General features: G+C 46.7%; 1 protein-coding gene across 2 annotated transcripts in view; it reads left to right on the forward strand.

Moving 5' to 3' along the window:
* Positions 1–18,112, forward strand: part of PRKAR2A (protein kinase cAMP-dependent type II regulatory subunit alpha) — a 44,539-nt gene that overhangs the window by 13,921 nt on the left and 12,506 nt on the right. For both annotated transcript variants that reach the window (XM_059664852.1, XM_059664851.1), the window contains exons 2-5: positions 2,186–2,221; positions 9,499–9,551; positions 14,389–14,472; positions 16,230–16,336. In XM_059664852.1, coding sequence (XP_059520835.1) covers positions 2,186–2,221; positions 9,499–9,551; positions 14,389–14,472; positions 16,230–16,336 — 280 coding nt within the window. The remainder of the gene's footprint in view (positions 1–2,185; positions 2,222–9,498; positions 9,552–14,388; positions 14,473–16,229; positions 16,337–18,112) is intronic.

Genomic DNA, 18,112 nt, shown 5'->3' on the forward strand with positions numbered 1-18,112 from the left:
CTTCCCTGTGCTTTTGAGATTTTAATTGTTTTAAACACACTGTTCTTTATAATAGTTCTGTACTCTTGATGGTGTCTACTGCTTTGTTTGAGGTGTCCTCTGCTAGCACCCATGCTGAATTACTTCAGTGTGTGTTTTGTAATTTTAGGTTGTATACCAGTGTTGAGTGGGCTTTAATTATAGAAACCATAAGGCCTGGGATGAGAGCTTCAGCTGATGTACATTTTATTTCTTCTACTACCTGAGTGACAGGCACTTGTGTTTCAAATGATCGAAGAAACCTGTCCCATGCCCATCAAACTAGAATGCAAGCTCCATCAAATCAGGAGGCTTTTTTTTCATTCACTGATGTCTCCCAAATTGTCTCCTACAGTGCATGGCACATAGTACCTGTACTTGAACTGAATTTATCATCTTTCTTTTTGACTAATCTACTGTTTCATTGAAGAAGTAAAGAGGGACTTTTCTGCCAGTAATGACTGGGGTTTTCTTTTGATTCCTTCCTCCCCCATTTGTTCCAGTAACTTGTTTTTGACCCCATGCTGAGCAGAAAGATAATTCTAACCCTTTATAATAAACTAGAGGCCTGGTGCATGAATTCACATGCACCAGTGGGGTCCCTCAGCTTGGCCTGAGGGATTGGACTGAAATCAACTCTCCAACATCCCCCAAGGGCTCTCTGATTGTGAGGGCGCAGGCCAGGCTGAGGGACCCTACCGGTGCACGGGGCCCGAGAGAGACTCAGGTTGGCCAGCCAGAGAGGGATTGTGGGAGGGCTCCAGGGCATGTCCCGCCTGTCTTGCTCAGTCCTGATCAACCGGACCCCAGCTGCAAGCTAACCTACAGGTCACTGTCTGCCCCCTGGTGGTCAGTGCACATCATAGCGACTGGTTGACCAGCTGACTGTCTGCCCCCTGGTGGTCAGTGCACATCATAATGAGTGGTTGAGTCGCCTTAGCCTATCATTAGCATATTATGCTTTGATTGGTTGAATGGCTGACCAGTCGAAGGGACACAGTGTATTAGGCTTTTATTATATAGGCTAAGCATTTGCCTCCTTCCTGGGTCTGTTTGTCTCAGAGACCTCACATTAGTTCAGTAAGGCTCTCTAAGCTGCCTTCAATTTGTTTTTCACAAATACTCACATTTCTCATTTTTGAAAGTTGAGAAGATTTTTTTAAAAAATAAAGATAATCAGATTAAGCTTTGAAGATAAAAAGAAGCTTAAGATGATATAGTTTAGTAGTGAGAATTTAGGTAACCATCAAACAAGGAATGACAAGTGAAAAATAGAAAAATTAGCAAAGATAAATTGTGTGGGTTTCTGTTGTTTTTTCTTTACACTAACCACGGGCAGGAGAAAATCCACCCATAATTGAGACTGTAACTTAATGGTTAATTTATTTTTCATTTTCTTGTAATACTCATTAAATTATTTTAAAATAGCCGAAACCGGTTTGGCTCAGTGGATGGAGCGTCGGCCTGCGGACTGAAAGGTCCCAGGTTCGATTCCGGTCAAGGGCATGTGCCTGGGTTGCGGGCATATCCCCAGTGGGAGATGTGCAGAAGGCAGCTGATCGATGTTTCTCTCTCATCGATGTTTCTAGCTCTCTATCTCTCTCCCTTCCTCTCTGTAAAAAATCAATAAAATATATTTTAAAAAAAATTATTTTAAAATGAAACTTCAATGCTATTATCTAGCAGGTCTTGGGATTGTTTTTAAAGAATATTAAAGGAAACATTTAACTATTTGATGTGATAACATTACCAATACATTTGGTAGATTTCTTACTCATTTGGTATGATATAAATTAGATGGAACGTGGATGTGAGCAGAAATAAAATTGTCACCTTTAAGTACATTGAAGTTATAAAGAGCCTTTTTTTGAAGAGACATACTATTCTCTATATTGTCTTTTTAATTGAATTTATTGGGGGGATATTGGTTAATAAAATTATATAGGTTTCACAGGTACAATTCTATAATACATCATCCGTATTCTTTATATTGTCTTTATATGATCATGCTGAACTGTCTGTGGTTGATTATGGAAGCGTGTGAATTGACCCAGTACTTGGTGTTGTGGTGCCTAGTTCTATTGTCAAAGATCTTTGCAAAATGGGAGGATAAATGGGGTCATATGATATTCTGATGACTAAATGTTGTTTCTTCTTTCTTTTGCAGTTCCACCCCCTAGTAGATATGATCGGCGAGTATCAGGTATATTTTCTCTTTCAAAACATACTGCTATGTTTTAAGATGGGGTTATCTTAAATAAAAACAAACTGATCTTTTTAATAAAAAGTTAACAGCATTCAGAACATTACAAAAATTTTCTGATTCTTTCATTCTATTTTATTTTCAGTTCAGAGTATATATGTGTATATTTTTGTATTACTAGATTTAGTTAATTATTATGTCATTACTATTTTTCCATGTTCATAATTGTGGCTTCTAAAAACGACTTTCACCAGCATTATTATTTCTGGTTTTCTAAATTATGCTGCCGTTAATGCCTTGCCTACATTTCCCAGCCACTTACACCATTGTTTCCTCAGTTTTAGTGTGAGCAGGCCTGCCCTGGCCAGAGACTGAGCGCTGCCCTCGCTTTCCCTGTGTGTTGCTGTCTGGAGAGGCTTTAGAATGGCCTGCAGGGAGACCCCGCACAGGCCTCCTCTCCAGCCACTTCCCGGTGTCCTCGAGCCCACTCCTTTAGGTTAGATGGACGATGTAGCTCAGATTGTTTATCTCGCACTCCCTTGGTTATTAACGAAATTAGTGTTTTCCAAACATGGGAAACCCATTTTTATTTTCCCATACAGAACTAATTTGGTAATACTTTAATCTCTTATCTATTATGGTCTAGATTATTTTTGTAAGTTTGAGTAAATTTCTGTCATGATTTTTAACCTTTTAAAATTATTAATGCAAAGTTTTCCACATTGGTTGTGCTATTTATTTTAGTTTTGCTATTTTTTTATGTACTCAAATTTTTTCTTATGTAACTGGTACCTTGAACTGCCTGGTATATAGCAGGCACTCAGCAAATATTGGTTGAATATATACATCCTCTTCTTTTTTTTTTCATGATTGCTCCTAAGCTGAGAAGGAACCCCCCATTTTTAAAGAATACCTTTTTATTGATTTCAGAGAGAAAGGGAGAGATAGAAACATCAATGATGAGAGAGAATCACTGGTCAGCTGCCTCCTACATGCCCCACACTGGGGATCGAGTCCACAACCTGGGCATGTGCACTGACTGGGAACCCAACCATGACTTCCTGGTTCATAGGTTGACACCCAACCATTGAGCCACACCTGCCAGGTCGGGAGGATACCCCCTTTTTCATAGAGCTGATAAATATGTTTTCCAAAAGTTTTTCATGTAATTAAAATGTGTGGCTTCTGGATACTTCCAGCGTTCCTTTGTTTTATTTTTAGAGAAAGGGCTTTTATTAGCGAGTTAAGTAACAGTAGAGTTGGTTTGGTTGTATATTGGGATGTTAGTGTCTCTCAGATTGTCACTCAAGCTACACGTGTCACCTTGTTCTTTCATGTCACCTTGTTCTTGGAATGTCACTCACCTTCCACTTACCCTTTCTGTCCTGGAATCCTTTTCTTTGAGAAAAGCTACTCATTTGTCCAGAAAGCCTTTGGTAACATTGTGCACCAACGTCTGTTGGAAGGAGATACAAGAATGTGTTCTTATGTGTAGAGTTATTTACAGAGAGGACATGGAGAAGAGATTCAGGTTGATGCAAGACCTGTGAGTGATGATCTCCCATTTCTGTTCATCCTTGCCCTGCATCCCTGTTTTCCAGAAAGATTAGTGATATCCCTTGGCGTCTGCAGGACAGATGCGGGAGATGGAGGACAGAGCGACATCTCCTGCAGAGGTCGCCGCGGTGGGAGCTCATGGATTGCTGCTGAGCTTCCGGTGTCCGCAGTCCTTGAACTGCAGACTCAGACAAGCACATGTTATCGTCCTCCCCCTTACATTCCATAAGCTTATTGAACATCTAAGACTTTTTAATGTTACTCAAATGTTAAGTGAAAATAAAAGATTCTGAAATAATTATGCAGAAGAGAAAGCAGCCTGTAGCAATAGCTAAGATACAGACTGTGTGCTGGGTGCACGTTTTAAGGTCTTTCTCGATGCCTGCCTTGTATTGTTGAATATAATTCTTACATTGGCACTATAGGTACATGCCATGATTATCCCCGTCTGCAGACAGGAAACAGGAGCAAAGCAGAGATTAGGTCGCTCGCAACAGTCGAGGTGACGGTGTGCCCAAAGGTGGCGTGGGCCTAGGTGCTTCCTCCCCGTCGCTCAGACCCTTTCTCGTCAGGCTTCAGGTGAACCCCCTGGTTCTCAGCCTGTCCTCTGAGTGTAGCTTCCTCTGCTCCAGCTGAAGCTTAGCTCACCCTGCAGGCTTCTCCAATGCGGTGCTGTTCTCGCCCACCTTCCTGATAACACTGACAGGAGATGGGTCTGTGCTTCTCTCCTTGCTCGTGGCTGCTTTCAAACCGTTTGCTTTCCCTCCTTCCTAAAATTCTCGGCCTCAAACCTCTCATTGTTATATTCTACCAGCCACTATTCCTCCTTGCTTTACTAGCAATCATCTAATAATCCCCATACTGCCCCTTTTCTTTTAAAAAAAAATATTGTTATTGATTTGGGAGAGGGAGAGAGAGAGAAACATCAATGATGGGAGAGAATCATGGATCGGCTGTCCCCTGCTCGCCCCACACTGGGGATCGAGCCCGCAACCCAGGCATGTGCCCTGACCAGGAATAGAATAGTGACCTCCTGTCTCATAGGTCGATGCTCAGCCAGCGAGCCTCAGCGGCCGGGCCCTTTTTATTTCTGCGTAGATAACCCTTCCACTGCCTCGCCCTCCTGGTCCTTGACCTCTTCTCTCCCAAGGATCTTGTCTTCCACCCTGTACTCCCGTGGTCACGCTCTGTTGTGACAAACTCTTCGTCAGTGATGCCCATCCTGTCACCTGACCTGCTGCCTTCTCAGCTCCTGCTCCAGCCCTGGCAAGTCATTGATCCGGCCTCCTTTTCACTCGTCCTCACTTCCTCTCTCCTCCCCTTACATTCTTTGATCAGTGAATGTCACCACACCTTGGCACCCAGCCCTGAAGGGAGGGAGGCAGGGACTGCCCTGGGAGCTGGAGAACATGGCTCCTAGTTTGGCCAGTACCTGAAGGATGCGTTCTAGTTGGGACAGTGTCTTAACACTCGCAGGGGGATGAGCTGGACCTGGCTGCTCTGGCGGGAGGGGAGGAGGTAAAATAACGGTGGAAGGACAGGTGGGGGTTGGGGCTCCTGATACGATTCAAAGACTTAAGCAAAGACTAGGCGTGTGAGGACGTGTGAGCTGTGCCAGCCTGCAGGGGAGACGCCAGCTCGGGCTGTCTGCCACAGTAACGGAGCATGGAGCAGCGTAGGGTCAAGCGTTACTGAGTGTCCCCTAGCCCAGCCCCGCTATTATCCACCCTGTGCTTGGTTCTAGTATTGCCATCCCCTTTGTCATTAAAGAGTCCAAGCCGAAACTGGTTTGGCTCAGTGGATAGAGCATCGGCCTGTGGACTGGAGGGTCCCGGGTTCGATTCCCGTCGGGGGCATGTACCTGGGTTGCGGGCACATCCCCAGTAGGAGATGTGCAGGAGGCAGCTGATCGATGTTTCTCTCTCATCGATGTTTCTAACTCTCTATCTCTCTCCCTTCCTCTCTGTAAAAAATCAATAAAATATCTTAAAAAAAAAAAAAAAGAGTCCAAGGATCGGGGACATGGAGAAAAGTGGGCAAGGGGTGGGCGGACCCAGTTTCGGGACCCAGTGTGTGTGACCTCACAGGTGAGCTCTCCCCTCCTGAGGCCGCCTTCCCCGCAAGCACTGGGGTTGAGAAGCTATGCCTTCCGAGTCCTAGCAGAGCAGCCTCTACATGGAGTGAACAGTTTATGAATCTCTAAAGGCAGCTTTCTATGTGAACTATCTTGGAGTTTGACATGTTAGTCTGATTCTGTTAATTTAAAAACTTCATCCAAAAAAACCCTGTTCATTTATTAAGTGTGTCCTGACGCTTCGAAGCATGTTACTTGGAGATGTGTGTGTTGGGCGTCATGTCACAGGTCGGAGGGAGCGTCTGACTGGTGATGACTGTAGCACAGTCACTCACTCACTTCTGCTTCTGCCTGATGGTGCCTGTGCCAGCGCCCCTGCCTCTAAGGCTCACACATTGCAGTGTACATAGATTCAGGGTGTCTTCTCTATAGCCTCTCACAGTGTTCAGTACTTTTTCCATCCATAGCTGTCTTGGGGTGAAATACTAAATATTGCTTAAAATAACTTAGAAACCAGTGTTATGGATTGTATGTCTCCCTCAAAATCATATGTTGAGGCCCAACCTCAGTGTAATTGCATTTAGAGATATGGCCTTAAAGAGGTTAATCAAGGTTAAATGAGGCCTTAACGATGAGGCCCTAATCCAATAGGACAGGAGTCCTTATAAGAACGGGAAGAGCTCTAGCCCGTTTGGGTCAGTGGTTAGAGTGTCAGCCCACAGACTGAAGGATCCCGGGTTCAATTCCTATCAACGGCATGTACCAAGGTTGCAGGCTTGATCCCTGGCCCCAGGTTGGGCGCATGAAGGAGGCAACCAGTCCATGTGTCTCTCTCACATTGATGTTTCTCTCTGTCCCTACTCCTCCCCTCCACTGTCTCTAAAAAAAAAGGCAATGGAAAAATACGCTCAGGTGAGGATTAACAAAAAAATAAAATAAGAAAGAAAAAGGAAGGAAGGAAGGAAGGAGGGGAGGAAGGAAGGAAGGAGGGAAGGAAGGAAGGAAGGAGGGAGGGAGGGAAGGAAGGAAGGAGGGAAGGAAGGAAGGAAGGAGGGAAGGAAGGAAGGAAGGAGGGAAGGAAGGAAGGAGGGAAGGAAGGAAGGAGGGAAGGAAGGAAGGAAGGAGGGAAGGAAGGAGGGAAGGAGGGAAGGAAGGAGGGAGGGAAGGAAGGAGGGAAGGAAGGAAGGAAGGAGGGAAGGAAGGAGGGAAGGAAGGAAGGAGGGAAGGAAGGAAGGAGGGAAGGAGGGAAGGAAGGAGGGAAGGAAGGAAGGAGGGAAGGAAGGAAGGAGGGAGGGAGGGAAGGAGGGAGGGAGGGAGGGAAGGAAGGAGGGAGGGAGGGAGGGAAGGAAGGAGGGAGGGAAGGAGGGAAGGAAGGAGGGAGGGAAGGAAGGAGGGAGGGAGGGAGGGAAGGAAGGAGGGAGGGAGGGAGGGAAGGAAGGAGGGAGGGAGGGAAGGAGGGAAGGAAGGAGGGAGGGAAGGAAGGAAGGAGAGAAGGAGGGAAGGAAGGAGGGAAGGAAGGAGGGAAGGAAGGAGGGAAGGAAGGAAGGAGGGAGGGAAGGAGGGAAGGAGGGAGGGAGGGAAGGAAGGAGGGAGGGAAGGAAGGAAGGAAGGAGGGAAGGAGGGAAGGAGGGAAGTCTTCACCAGGTCTTCAGCGTCTCAAGGCACTCGGTGTAGTTCTTGAGGCTGCAGTAGGGGACCATACAGCCTCCCCCAGGGAACCTGTGCACTGAGAAAGCTTCCTGCTCTGTGAACCATAAGGGCAACAATCACATAGACACTTAGAGTGGATTTCTGTGCAGAAAATGAGAACATTAATTTGGCATCAGGACCAGGAAAGAGAGAGGCTGGGTGTAAACAGGAAGAGGGCAAAGGGCAGGGAGTTCAGAAGAAAGGGGGAAAATCAGAACCAGTTTTGAAAAATAAAGTCAATGTTTTTCCACAAATGGAAACATTAATAATTTTATTTATTTTTTTAAAATATATTTTATTGATTTTTTTTACAGAGAGGAAGGGAGAGGGATAGAGAGTTAGAAACATCGATGAGAGAGAAACATTGATCAGCTGCCTCCTGCACACCCCCAACTGGGGATGTGCCCGCAACCAAGAATCGAACCCGGGACCCTTCAGTCCGCAGGCTGACGCTCTATCCACTGAGCCAAACCGGTTAGGGCAAAACATTAATAATTTTAATGAAAATAACTACTTTTGTCCAAATCATAGTATAATACCTATGTACCCATCCAGCTCCACAATGAAGGGCTTTTAAAAGTCATGAAGGAAGGAGTAGCGATTGGAGTAGATTGAATGAAGGTCAAATGGGAGAGTGTTGCTGCGGAAGACTTTGATGTGTTCATTGGATAAGAGGAGAAAGAGGGAGTCATGGTGAACTCCCAGTTTAGAAAGCGGGGCTGATAATGACCACATTAAGGATACAGCCAGGAGGCCTTCAGTTTAACATGGTGTCTGGTCAGCAGCTCTCAGTGCAGCTTCCTCAGTCTCCCACCTAAATACCTGTGCCCAGGCCAGGAGTGGCAGCAGGGAGTCTAGGAACTCGGGAAGGTGTCGGCCTTAATCTGTAGGGCAGATCTGAGACAAATGCACCCTGACTTCTCGTGTGGAAACCAAGGGCTTGGAGAACAGTAATGAGTCATTATCTACACCCAGTTGTTCACTCTGGCTCAGCTACCCAAAGCCTGAGTCAGCAGGGGCTGGACAGCCCTCTGCAGAGCATCACCCGATGCTGTTCTAGGCACCAGAATGGTCGTGTCCTCTTCTTTTCTTTGAATTGCAACAAAGACAAGTGCTACAGGCAACTGGCACAAACACAGGTTACCTACACAGAAAATCAGGATGGTTTTACATTTATCTAATATACCTAGAGCAGAGTGTGACACATAGGATTTCTTTTGTCTAAAGTTATTGTTATTATTTTTTTAATCCTCACCCAAGGGTACGTTTATTGAATTTAGAGAGAGCAACATCAATGGGTTACCTCCCATACGTGCCTCTACCCAAGGTCAAACCCACAACCTAGGCTTGTACCCTCACCCGGGGTCGCACCCGCTGCCTTTCTTGGTCTACTGAACGACGCTCCAACCAGCCGAGCCACTCTTATTTTTTAAGCCATTTATGTGAGTTACTTTCATTGATTCTGTTCGTAATCACTCCATATCCAAATGTTCGTATTGCGTGTAGTGTACTTTGTGGTTTTCCACCCCTGTTTCATACCTTACTTGCTTGTCCTCACCACCATAGGGTTTAATAGATGGGATACAGGCTGGGGCAGACATAGGCTTACAGTTGTGAGGATGCAAAACACAGAGTTTATTCTTGTATTATTATTTATTAATTATTGTATTGTTTTCCATACAAAGAACTGTAAACCTCCTTTACCCTACCCTGTATTTTATTATCTCTCTTCTGTGTGAATCTATCAATCCCTAGAGAGCTGGCTTTTCGAACCTAACAGCATACCTGGCATTAGTAGGTACTCAGTACCTTCGTTAATTGAAAGAAGGGATTTAAAAAATCATGACAGCTTTAGCAAGCAGTGAGGAAAAGAAAATTGTATTCACTTCTTATTTTTCTAGTAAAAGCACACGTCTGTTTTATTCATTTTTCTCTCTTTTTCTCTCTCCAAATGTAGTTTGCGCTGAGGCCTACAACCCTGATGACGAAGAGGAGGATACAGAACCAAGGGTAAGATGCACAACAAAGGGTATTAAGTGGATCGTGTCCTTCCCCACTCCCTCCCCTACTTCTCTACACACCACATCTAATCATGCTGGTAATTAAATACAAATTAAAATCTTAACACAATGCCTTTTTTAAATCTAACTGGTTGAAAAATATTATGAAAAACTAGAGGCCCGGTGCATGGATTCGTGCATTTGGGGGGGAGGTGTCCTTCAGCCCGGCCTGCACCCTCTCGCAGTCTGGGACCCCTCGGGGGATGTCGGTCTGCCAGCTTAGGCTCGATCCCTGGGCCCAATTCCTGCAGGGATCAGGCCTAAGCCTGCAGTCAGACATCCCTCTCTCCTGGGCTCTCGCAGTCCAGGACCGCTTACTCCTTACCACCCACCTGCAGCTGTGAGCCCGGCTTCTGGCTGAGCGGCGCTTCCCCTGTGGGAGCGCACTGACTACCAGGGGGCAGCTCCTGCGTTGAGTGTCTGCCTCCTGGTGGTCAGTGTGTGTCATAGTGACCTGTCATTCCACCTTTCGGTGGATTTACATATTAGGATTTTATGATATAGGATTATATCTGGAAGGATATATTCCAAATATTAATAGTGGTTATGAGGACTATGATTAACTTTTTGGGCACTTTTTTAAAAACTCAGGTTTTTTGCCCTGACTGGTTTGGCTCAGTGGATAGAGCGTCGGCCTGTGGACTGAAAGGTCCCGGGTTTGATTCCGGTCAAGGGCATGTACCTTGGTTGCGGGCACATCCCCAGTGGGGGGTGTGCAGGAGGCAGCCAATCGATGTTTCTAGCTCTCTATTCTTCTCCCTTCGTCTCTGTAAAAAATCAATAAAAAATATATTTAAAAAAATAAAAATAAAATAAAATAAAAACTCAGGTTTTTAAATTCTACAGTTACCAAAAACAAATATGAAGCATCACTTTTAAAAGATGTTATAAATAAAAGAAACTTTGATCTTTCAAGTATGCCTTAAAATGAATAGCCTTAAGTATTTTAATAATAAAATGCTACCACTGTGTGAGTATAATAGACATGTATACTTTAAAATATTTTTATTCTGGATATTGTAATATTCCTTTTAAGATTGAAATTGCCCTGGCCCAGGTAGCTCAGTTGGTTAGAGCATCGTCCTATACACCAAGGTTGCGGGTTCGATCTCTGGTCAAGGCACATACAAGAATCAGCCAATGAATGCATAAATACATGAAACAACAAATTGATGTTTCTTTCTCTCTTCTCTCTCACTTCCTCTGAAACCAATTTTTTAAAAAAGTAAATTGGCTTTTCACTAACGTTTAAAATATATATATTGATATTGATTCAGAGAGGAAGGGAGAGGGAGACAGAGATAGAAAAATGATGAGAGAGAATCATTGATCAGCTGCCTCCTACTCACCCCACACTGGGGATCAAGACCACAACCCGAGTATGTACCCTGACCAGGAATCAAACCATGACCTTCTGGTACATAGGTCAACACGCAACCACTGAGCCAAGCTGGCCGGGCTTTTTATTAACTTTAATATAACAAATTCAAAATGCTCAACACTTTTTTTTTTTAACCCTTACCCAAGGATATGTTTTTATTGATTTTTAGAGAGAGAGAAAGGGGGAGAGAGAGATAAACATCGATGTGAGAGAAACACAGGTAACCTAGGTATATGCCCTGACTGGGAATTGAACCTGCAACCTTTTGGTGCACAGGACGATGCTCCCACCAACCCAGTCAGGACAAAATGCTTAACACTTTTGATGTCTGTTATCTCCAGTTAGATTAAGTGATGTACCTTTCTTTTTAGGGTGGAGACAATACTTAGGAAGGAGCTTGACCGATCTCTCAATTATAACAGCAGTGCTAGCAATAATTACTTTTTAGTTCAGTCAGTATTTATTGGATATAATAATGGTAATAGTTTTGAGCAGCTACTACATGTCAGGTACTGATTTAAACACTGAATGATTAATTCATTTAATCTGTATGGCAACTCTAATTTTATAGATACCACTACTACTACTACTTATTATTGTTGTTACGATTATTTATTAATGTTCGAACTCTAGCTTGTATAGCCATTGTTTACTTCTGTCTCTGCAGCGTAGATTTCAGCGAACGGCTCAGACACAGCACGAGTTCTGTGCTCTGTGTCCTCGTAAACAGTCCTCTCACCTGCAGCCTCTTCAGCTCAGCTCCTGGCAGCACCGCCCTTCTAGTTGCTCAGGCCCAAACCCTGAGGGTCACTCCCTGCTCCTCGTGTTCTTCATGCCCACGTTTTATTTTGCAGCACATCCAGGGGGCTCGGTGTTTAACGCCTCCTCACGATTCCCCTCTGCTCAGCACCGCCGTGCTCCACCTGGTCCTGACCGCCGCCGCCTGGCACTGGGAGGACGGCCCGAGCTTCCTGCTCTCACTCCGTCTTCCCTCAGGCTGCTCTTCACTCAGCAGCCTGTGTGAGCCTTTGCAAACATGACACCCCCCTTTTTCCTCAGTCACAGCCCTCACATTGCCCCCATGTCACTGGAGAAAAGTTCCCGTTCTGTGATTGGGCGTCACCCTCACCCAGCCCCCAAACCTGGTCTCTTGCTGATCTTTCCCCGGCTCTGCATCAGTCACACCGTCTCCGGGTCACTCTCAGACATGCTGTGCACCTACCGTAAGGCCTGGTGTACCTGCTGATCCCTTTGCTTGAGGTGCTCTTCCTACCCAGACGGGCAACGTGACTCATCCCTCGGGTCGTCCTCATCTCCTTGAGAGCTTTACACAGATGTCACTGTCTCCCTGAGGCCACATCTGGACACACTTTTATCACCCTTTCCTGCCTTCTTTTTCTCCTTGCCCTATCGCTCTTCAACATACTTTCATGTGTTGATTGAACACTAGAGGCCCAGTGCACTTGGGGGGAGTCCCCCTCGGCCTGGCCTGGGCCCTCTCTGCAGTTGGACATCCTCCAAGGAGTCCTTAGTGCTGCTGCAGAGGCAGTAAAGGCTCCTGCCACCACTGCTGCACTCACCAGCCATGAGCCTGGCTTCTGGCTGAGCAGCACTCCTTTGGGAGCACACTGACCACCAGTGGGCAGCTCCTACGTTGAGCGTCTGCCCCCTGGTGGTCAGTGCACATCATAGTGACTGGTAGTTCTGCCGTTCAATCTATTTTCATATTAGGGTTTTATTATATAGGACTAGAGGCCCGGTGCATCGATTCGTGCACTGGTGGGGTCCCTCAGTGTAGCCTGTGGGGATTGGGCCAAAACCAGCAGTCCAACACCACCTGTCGCTTCTGCTCATCCCAGCCCCACTGCGCCTGCTGCCACTTGGTAGGCTTGCCACTTGGTGGGCTTGCTGCCACTCCGCTGCGGTCTCTGGGCTGCGCTTGCCAGCCATGAACCCTGCGTCTGGCACCTGTCAGCTGAGCCACGCTCCTGCTGTGGGAGTGCACTGACCACCGGAGGGTTGCTCCTGCATCGAGCATCTGCCCCCTGGTGGTCAGTGCGCATCATAGCGACCCATCAACTGGTTGTTGGGTTGACCGGGTGTAACAGTCACTTCGGCTTTTAAATATATAGATAGACTAGAGGCCCGGTGCCCAAAAATTTGTGCACTCGGGAGGGTCCCTCAGCCCAGCCTGTGCCCTCTCGCAGTCTGGGACCCCTCAGGGAATGACCACCTGCTGGCTTAGGTCCGCTTCCTAGGGGTATTGGGCCTAAGCTGGCAGTCAGACATCCCTCTGGCAGCCTGGGAGCCCTCGGGGGATGTCCACTTGCCAGCAGGGAGCAGGCCTGGCTGCAGTCGGACATCCTTAGCGCTGCTGAGGAGCCGGGAGAGGCTCCCACCACCACTGCTGTACTGGCAGCCGTCAGCCTGGCTTGTGGTTAAGCAGAGCTCCTCTGTGGGAGCACACTGACCACCCGGGGGAAGCTCCTGCATTGAGCGTCTGCCCCCTGGTGGTCATTGTGTTTCATAGTGACCAGTGATTCCCAGTCACTCTGCTGTTAGGGTCAATTTGCATATTACCCTTTTATTATATAGGATAGAAGCCTGGTGCGTGGGTGGGGGCCAGCTGGTTTGCCCTGAAGGGTATCCTGGATCAGGGTGGGGGTCCCGCTGGGGTGCCTGGCCAGCCTGGGTGAGGGGCTGAGGGCCGTTTTCACACAGCCCCCAGCCACCCAAGCTCCCAGCGGAGGCTGGCTGGAAGCAGGTATCTGGGATTTATTTAGCTTCTATAATTGAAACTTTGTTGTCTTTTGCGGAGGCCACAGCGGGGAAGCTTGGCTTCCTCCATCGCCGGGGCAACCAAGCCTCCTTCTTGATCCAGCTCCGTGGCTGCTGGCCGCCATCTTGGTTGGGGTACTTTGCATATAGTCACTCTGATTGGCTGGTGGGCGTGGCTTGGGCGTAGCGAAGGTATGGTCATTTAGCGTCTTTGTCTTTTATTAGTGTAGATGAGAGCAGATGTTTTTGTCTGTGTGTTCACTGCTGTGTCTCCAGAGGTAAGACAATGCCTGGCACCTAGTAGTTGCGTAACATTTGTCGAATGAACAAATCTGTAACCGTCTGCCTTACCAGTGGGGCCTCACGGTCGCAACCTGAGGATATGTTGTTATTGATCCCGGGCGGAGCTGACTGGCTGGCACTACACAGCCTGTGGGTGGCTCCAGCGGGTGCTCTTCACCCATCACACCCTTCACAGGGCACTGCTTGGTATTTGTGTGGAATTAAAGTTACAGTAAACATGCTCGTCATACTCCCGCTTTTTAGGAGAGAGAATATACCAATTTGTAAGTAAAGTGAGACTTTAAAGCGGAACTTAACATTTCCTTGGCTTTATTTGTATTGGCAGGTGATTCATCCTAAAAGCGATGAACAGAGATGCAGACTTCAGGAAGCTTGCAAAGATATTCTCCTTTTCAGAAATCTTGACCAGGTAACATTGATTTTAAAAATGTTTTTGTCTTTTAGCTTTTTCCTGTTTATCATTTAACTAGTTTTCAGTGTCTTAGCTGCAGCCACGTGAGGCATAAGCTTGAGATGCGCCTCACTTCCACATGTTTGTACTGTGGTGACCACCGTAACCACGGGAGCCTTTCAGATGGCTTTGACACTCTCCAGGGCAGTTCCCTTGGAGGCGCGCAGTTTGGTCGTGTAAGAAGGAAATGCTCAGGTTCGCGTGGCCTGGGCTTAGTTTGAAGGTCCCGACTCGCCTTCCAGGGTAATTTCTTCAAAGATACCAGAGTGGCGTTCTCTTCATCAGCATCAGCGAACCCACAGGAGTGTGCGACTGCTTCTCAGACTTAGGGGGGCCCTCCTGGGGTTACTTCTTGCAGAGTGTGAGGATCTTCAGGGCCCGAGCGTAGGGATCTCTGTGTGGCTTCTCTTCCCTGCCTTGTGGCCATAGAGAGCGGGACCGCCTCCTGAAGACAGAGAGCCTTCCATTTTCCTGTATCTTCTCTACTTTGAGGGCCACATGAATGGCTGAGATGCTCGGCCCACTGGGGAACCCCCACGTGTGAAGACACAGGAAGGATGGGATTAGAATTCTGAACCACCCAGCTCCTGCTAATAAGTCTTCGGAAGACACTCCCACGGTCCTCCCTGGGAATCTGTGATTATCAGTCAGAGGAGTCACTCAGCCCTGGGGAAGCACTCTGTTTGCTAGCTGTGTGGTCACCGCAAGCCTTCCTTGTTAGCATCTGTCAGCTTGTACAGTATCAGCACACATGGAGCCGTGGGACTAAAGAGATGCCTTTTGGTGGTACTCAGTTATTTTAGGTAGCATGGCATGGTCACACTGACAGACAGTAAATCACACGAAACTATTCAGCAATAAAGTTATTTCCTGGCCAGGGGTTCAGTCCACATGCCTCCAAAGAGAACGTCTTTCTTTGAGTCGAAGCTGGTATTCTTTAGTGCCCCCAGCAGTCACTGATCTCCCTGTCTGACAGGTCCGACTCCGACCAAGGCTTTGTTAGAATTTAACAGCATTGTTTTGTGCTTATACTTATTGGTACAGTTACCTTCTGGTTATGGCAGGTAATATTGGTAGGTAAGTAGTTATATGTGTTGTAAAGAAATGATTGAAGCAGTATTAGCTGTCTGGTAGTAGATCTCATTTATTGAGTTCCTGTTATGTACTACTTTCCTTAGATTTTTTTTCCCTCTAGGCATAAAAAATTAATAAGCTAGGAACAATTAAGCCACTTTATACATATGAAAAAACTGAGGCTCAGAGAGGTGAAGTGATGTGCTTGGCCAGTCAGAGCAGCTCCAAAAGTAACTTCTTCTAACGCCATGCCAGCCCCTTAGATCTGATGATCCTGTTAAATTAACACCTATAAGAAGGTGACGTCATATGACTTTACACATAACATAGTGGAGCCATCAAGGCCAGCGACAGTCCTGTGGGTGTAGCTGGGAGAATGGGCACCACGATTTAGATGCCTGTTTTTGCTTAAATTAACACTTAGCAGGTGCACTGTGTACATGGAGGGACAAAGCTGAATGGTCACAGGAGAGCACTCGTTTCAGACCGCCCTTCAGCTTCTGCTTGAAGAGGGGAATGGTCTGATTTGGGGGCTTCACTCTGTAATCACAAGCTGAATAAGCATTGTCACCCCCCCGCCCCGCCCCCCCCCCCCCCCCAGCAAATGTAACAGCTGTGTTTTCTCCCGCGCGCACCTGCAGGAGCAGCTCTCTGAAATCCTCGATGCCATGTTTGAAAAGATAGTGAAAGCTGATGAGCATGTTATTGACCAAGGAGATGACGGAGACAACTTCTATGTCATAGAACGGTAAGCGATGGGCTTTGCAGTGGTGCGGCTGCACCTACTGACTGAGGACAATGCTGCCCCCTGTGCTTGTTCCGCTCAGAGAGGACGGAGGCAGAACTAGCTCCCCCAGCGTGCCCACCTCTGTCCACAGCCTCCCTCCCTCTCCTGCTGCCCGGAGTCCTCAGTGCATCCAGCGTGGGTGGCCACTGTGTACAGTAGAAAGTCTCCTTTATAGTAAGGCAAGATGTGCTTCTTTATTTTATTTATTTATTATTGTTTTTAACCCTCACCCAAGGATACTTTTCCATTGATTTTCAGAGAGAGGAAGAGAGGGAGAGACAGACAGAAACCTCGATGTGAGAGAGACACATCGATTGGTTGCCTCCTGTACGAGTTCCAACTAGGGCCCAAGCCAGGGAGGAACCTGCAACCAAGGTACGTGCCCTTGACTGGAATTGAACCCGGGGCCCTTTAGTCCACAGGCCGATGCTCTACCCACTGAGCCAAACTGGCGAGGGCGGCAGGATGTGCTTTTTTTTTTTTTTTTTTTTTTTTTTAATTTCTTTATTGATTTCAGAGAGGAAGAGAAAGGGAGAGAGAGATAGAGAGAAACATCAATGATGAGAGAGAATCATTGATCAGCTGCCTCCTGCACACCCCCTACTGGGGATCAAGCCCGCAACCCAGGCATGTGCCCTTGGCCGGAACCAAACCTGGGACCCTTCAGTCTTCAGGCTGACGCTCTATCCACTGAGCCAAGTCAGCCAGGGCAAGGATGTGCTTTTTAAACATTTTATTTGCCAGTGTTCAAGGGAATTGGTTTCCTGAAGAATAGCTGTGATTCTGTGTTATCATCTGTATCTTTCAATCCCAAATTGTGAGCCCCATCTCCAATAGGGGACATGCAGGGGCAGCCGATCGATATTTCTCTCTCATCCATGTTTCTATCTCTATCCCTCTCCCTTCCATCTCTCTCTAAAAAGCAATAAAGGAAAACAAACTTTAAAAAAGAGTGAAGGTCATGTTTTTTAAAAAAAAGGGAAAAAGCCCTAACTGGTTTGGCTCAATGGATAGAGCATCTGCCTACGGACTGAAGGGTTCCAGGTTCAATTCCGGTCAAGGGCATGTATCTTGGTTGCAGGCACATACCCGGTAGGGAGTGTGCAAGAGGCAGTTGATTGATGTCATCGATGTTTCTAACTCTCTATCCCTCTCCCTTCCTCTCTGTAAGAAATCAATAAAATATATTTTTTTTAAAAAAAGGTTTCTTACTTGCATAATGAAGCTTTTTAGGGAGAGCAAGGCAAGCCCCCAGGAAGTCCAAAAATGACTCGGAGAAGTGACGGCTTGGAATTTCATGGGGTTACAAGGTGGGGGCTGGGGGAGGGCACTCTTCGGTGGGGCTGGCACTTGCCGTGTTTGCATTTGCCAGAGGAGGGAGCACAAGGCTTTCTTCTCGGCCCTCCCAGCTGCCAGGGACAGGAGGAAGGCAGCCGGTAGGGCAGGGCTTGAGAACGAGACAGGCCAACATCGGAGTGGAGTTGACTGTCACATTCACCTATGCATGCTGTTTTGTTGAGTCACACATTGTTGTGTGGCCTGATTTTAAGTAGTTTGCCGGGGGATGCAGTAGTGTTCTGTCATCATTTATATTGACTATATAATGTGAACATAGACATGTATTTGAGCTATCCCCGATTGTTAGCAGATTAAGTTGTAATTTTTGCTGTCAAAATATTACCTGGTGAGCATCCCTATAATTAAATATTTTTCAGTGTCTTTGATTATATTCTTTAG

The sequence above is a fragment of the Myotis daubentonii genome, chromosome 14 (assembly GCF_963259705.1).
Source record: "Myotis daubentonii chromosome 14, mMyoDau2.1, whole genome shotgun sequence".
In the NCBI taxonomy this organism is placed as follows: domain Eukaryota; kingdom Metazoa; phylum Chordata; class Mammalia; order Chiroptera; family Vespertilionidae; genus Myotis; species Myotis daubentonii.